Source organism: Octodon degus, unplaced genomic scaffold, assembly GCF_000260255.1.
Source record: "Octodon degus isolate 3935 unplaced genomic scaffold, OctDeg1.0 scaffold00170, whole genome shotgun sequence".
Lineage (NCBI taxonomy): Eukaryota > Metazoa > Chordata > Mammalia > Rodentia > Octodontidae > Octodon > Octodon degus.
The window spans coordinates 4,564,867-4,569,379 of NW_004524746.1; the positions used below are offsets into that span (position 1 = coordinate 4,564,867).

The window sequence follows — 4,513 nt, forward strand, 5'->3', positions numbered from 1 at the left end:
TGAAAGGTACACATGTGTCAACAGAACTCTTCAAGTGCTTGTATGAGGAGGCAGTAAATAGGCAGCTAGTGAAATTGGTGCTATTATTTAGACAAGATGGATGCAATCCTAAGAGAGATATTACAACTTAAAGTGACAAAGATTTCTAGCTAACCTGTAAGTAATGTTCAAGATAATAACAAAAACTCTATCTACCATAGAGTTCAAAGACAATGATACATTTGATCATCTGGTTAACACTGCTTTTTAGAAACATTCAAAGACACTATGCAATCCTCAAACTAAAAGAGCCATAAACTGGGATGTACATGGGACAAATGTGAGAGAAAGAAGTCATTTTTGGTATATGAGTCAGACATCAAGATGTAGCTAGAGAACTTTATGGTTCAATGAAACAAAGTTGGACTGAGAGTTACTTTTTTTGTACTATGTTGGCAGCAGTCAGAAATAGTTCAATGAAATTATTGAAGCTGAAATGTTTACATTATTTTCTGGCGGCCAAAACTTGCTCATAATAATTTGAAAAGTCATTTTATTTTTTTACAATGAAAATACACCCATTATATAACCCAATTCAGCAGTGATACATTGAATGACTGGAAGTGGAGATAAATAATCAATACTATGGATCATAAAAAAATGTGTATAACATATAATAGGAAAAAGAACAATAGAATAGGATGAACTTAAACAGTTCCCACAAAGCACAAGTAGTGTATTTTGTTTTAAATTTACGAATTTCTCCTCAAAAAAGGATAAATTTCATATTGATTAATTAATACATAATTAACAGCAATTCTTCACATAAAATTTAAAAGAAACATTATTTAAAATAATTTATCAACCATCCATTTAATCAATTGATTTCAATAACAATTTCAATTTTATCCTATGTGCATTAAGAATAATCCATTGAGTTTTACAATTTTTCTGGACAACCAGATGAATATAGCTTTGGTTTTTTTTTGCAAGTTTCAAACAACTACAGATTTGTAACATATAGAAAAGTACAGACAAATACTAAAAATAACAAATTACACAAATATAATAACAAATAAGGTGGGGTTTTTGACCTTGTTTTCTATCACCTTTTCAGCATAAGAATTCTGTGATGTAACATTTCCATCTTTTGTTTTGTTTTTTGGTAGCAGGAATCAAACTCAGAACCTTGCACTTGCCAAGTAGGCCATATTTTGTATTTAATTGTCATTTTATTCACTCTATTCTCATCTTAGCATGCAAACAGACATTATTCTTTCTCACATCTTATTTTTGTTTTAATGTTCAGGTTCATTTTCTTTTTATATGGCTTGCTCATAAGTGACCTCTTTGGTAAATGTCTTAAATTAAAATTTATTATTTATTTTCTCACTAATATTCTATTAGAGTTTTGATGTGAGGACACATAAGACCTTTTTATTTCCATGTACATACTGATAATTCATTTATATTTCTATGTTTCCTTTTTAACAGATGAAATTCCACATTTCTAAAATAAGATAAGCACTTAAAGTTGGTGATAGTTTCACTGGTTTTTCTAACTATACTGTATAAATAGCACAAATTTTATCAAGCCTTGTTCATAGCTATCCAAAACACATTTCTCAGTGCAGATGCCAGGGAAGTGTGGACCATTAATCTACCAATCAAATCAAGTAGAAATCCATCATTACCAATGAGTTTTCTGTGATCCAATTATAAATTTAGAACTATGTACTAGTTCAATTTAAATTTTATCTTATGTGTATTAAGAATAATCTGTTGAATTTTACAATTTTTCTGCACCACCAGATGACTATAGCTTTGGTGTTTTCTTTTAGCAAGTTTTGAACAACACTATAGAAATGATGTGTCCCAATAGCTAATTAACTTGTATACTATGTTTTCTGTCTTTAATTTCATAGTTTCTGAATAAAAGTTTTCTAATAAATTACTGCTTGAGATATTATACTGAACTCTGATTCTAAGGTAAACAAAATGGCTTGACCTCTGTGAAAGTCAAATTATAAGTTATTCTTATGAGGGAGCAAGACACAGGCAATCCATGAGCAAAATCTCAACCCTAGGCTCTCAGAGAAGGCAGACAGGTACTCTTCAGTCATGGCCCAATGGAAATATGGCGTCTGAATCAGGACAGCTGGTTTTGCACGTACATTGGAATCGCAGCAGCTATACTACGACTGCCTTAATTTTCTTTAGTTACCCACAGTCCTAAGTTCCAGCGAATTCTTAATGGTTCCCCCAAAGTCACCAAAAGATAGTAACAAACTCTGTGCTTTTCATGGCACGGTCACATTACTAATTGTAGGAGCCCAAGGCGGGTAAGTTTCCAAGTCAAACATGGTTGAAATCCAGGTAAACATGCCGAGCATCACCACAGCAACACCGAGAATATTAACACCAAGTCCAGCTTTAACCTTGAATAGGAAAGAGCATGAGCGTCAGTCTCCCCACCAGAAAACCCAGGGAAAATGAACATGCTGTTGCAGAAGAGTTGCGTCATATTTACCTACACCTGAAACAACTAGTATGAATTGTGATTTCATGGAACAGTGGGTTTCTCTCCTGTAATTCCCATCAAAAGAAAATATGACCCCCATTAAAAACCATTCCAGCAGACACACTTGGAACAATTATCCGGAGAAATATACTTACGTCATTCTGATTAGAGAAAATCCTCATAAATATCTGCTCTTGCACATTAAGTGAGAATTTCTGCTTATATTTCTATATTTCAATGTGCAAGTTTCAAAACACCATATGCTGGCTGTGTCCTTCATAGCCACTTAATTCTATTCCTGATTTACTCTGAAGCCTTCTCTTATTGAAATTACCTAATGCCACTTCTATTCATCTTTCTTTTCTTAATTTTTTAAAAATATTTTATTTATTTAGTATAGGGTCCAACTACACAGCTTGGACTCTTAGTGACCCTCCTGTCTCAGCCTCCCCAGTGCTGGGATTACACATGTGCACCACCGTGCTCAGTTTCAGTGGCCAGCTCAGTGCACCCTGGGAGCAGAGCTGGCACAGCATGTGGTGTCAGGGATCAAACCCTGGTCCTTATACTTGCCAAGCAGGTGCTTAGATCACCAAGCTATCTCCTCAGCCTTCATCTTCCTTCTTAGTGTTTCCATTTTTCTAGCTGGTGTCTGTTAAACAATACCTAAATTGCTTTCTGTCCATTAAAATAGAGATCGTCAACCTTCTGTTGATTCTCTCTCTTTTGCTAGTATAGTGTTGGTAAACCACAGCCATGCATGCATGTCTGAATATTGTCTTTGCCTGAATCCATGGTGCAATAGCAAAGTGGAGCATGTATTTGTGACAGAGACTGTGGCCCATGAAACCTCGACTATTAATTGGCTCTTTATGGACAGTGTTCAGCTGCTTGCAAATTCTCTGCATTAACTCCCAGAGCTGCAACATGAAAGGGTGTATACTCAACAATGATTATTATACAGACCCTCTTCTCTGTCCATAAAAGCCATTTATTTATTGAAAAATCCTATTTTTATCCATTTTAATATATGTGTATATATATGCTTTTCATATATACATTTTATTCAACAAAGTGTGCACTAGCACATTTTATTTAATGAAACAATATTAGGTGACTTATCAGCAAAAACATTTCCAGAATTTTTATGTTGTTGGGCTTCAGGAACAGCAACTGGAGGAGAACAGAGGAATCTGGGACTTGCTGTAGATCTACATTTTCATAGCAAGTTCACCAGATTTACTTTGGAGATAGTCCTGTTTGAATTAGTTTGCAAGTTGGTGAAGACTGGATTAAGAGTAGTGCATTCTTGACAGATTTGTACTAATAGTGTTTGGACAGGATATCATGTCTGCATCTTGTACTCTGAATAACCACTATGAAGACAACAATATGCAGTGTATTAATTATTGAAACTGTCCTCCTAATCGGTTTTGAAACTGTCCCATTGCTATTTGTTTCTCAAAAAAAAAAAAAAAAAATTAACAACAACAACCAAAAGAGTAGTGCATTCTCAAATCAGTTCCTAACTGCTACTAATTTGAATTTGGGGAAAATGTGCATGTTTTATCACTTAAATTTTCCATTATTCTTGCCTTGTGTTTTTACATGCCATATTAGAATCAGGACAAGAAAGGTGCCTTTTCATCAGTAAGGCATTGAGGCTACTGTCTTATTCAAAGCAAACGTCATTGCATAACATATTTATGATAGCAAATCACAGTGCTGTTTGATTGCTGGATTTCATGGTCAGTTTTTCTTCCTTTTGCCTAGGTCAGGTTGGATCCTGATCTTGACAGAATGAGAAGTTTAAGCTGCTGTGTTGAACAATTTTATACTCTTCTTTTTCTCGGCCATTACTAATGCACTTGGCACCTCAATATTTTTTACTATAAATTCTAATATTATGTTCATTTCTGGGTATCATCCTTAAAAAACAAACCAGTCATGCACATGCCTTCAGAAACAAAATTCAGGCCATACTTTTTCTGTTTTTTTTTTTTTTTTTTTTTT

The 4,513-nt window shown here is 34.2% G+C and overlaps 1 protein-coding gene across 1 annotated transcript in view; it reads right to left on the bottom strand.

Moving 5' to 3' along the window:
• Positions 1-514: 514 nt before the first annotated feature.
• Positions 515-4,513, bottom strand: part of Slc13a1 (solute carrier family 13 member 1) — a 117,016-nt gene continuing 113,017 nt past the window's right edge. The window contains exon 15 of the mRNA XM_023703423.1: positions 515-2,417. Within this exon, the coding sequence (XP_023559191.1) occupies positions 2,280-2,417 (138 nt within the window). The 3' untranslated portion in view covers positions 515-2,279. The remainder of the gene's footprint in view (positions 2,418-4,513) is intronic.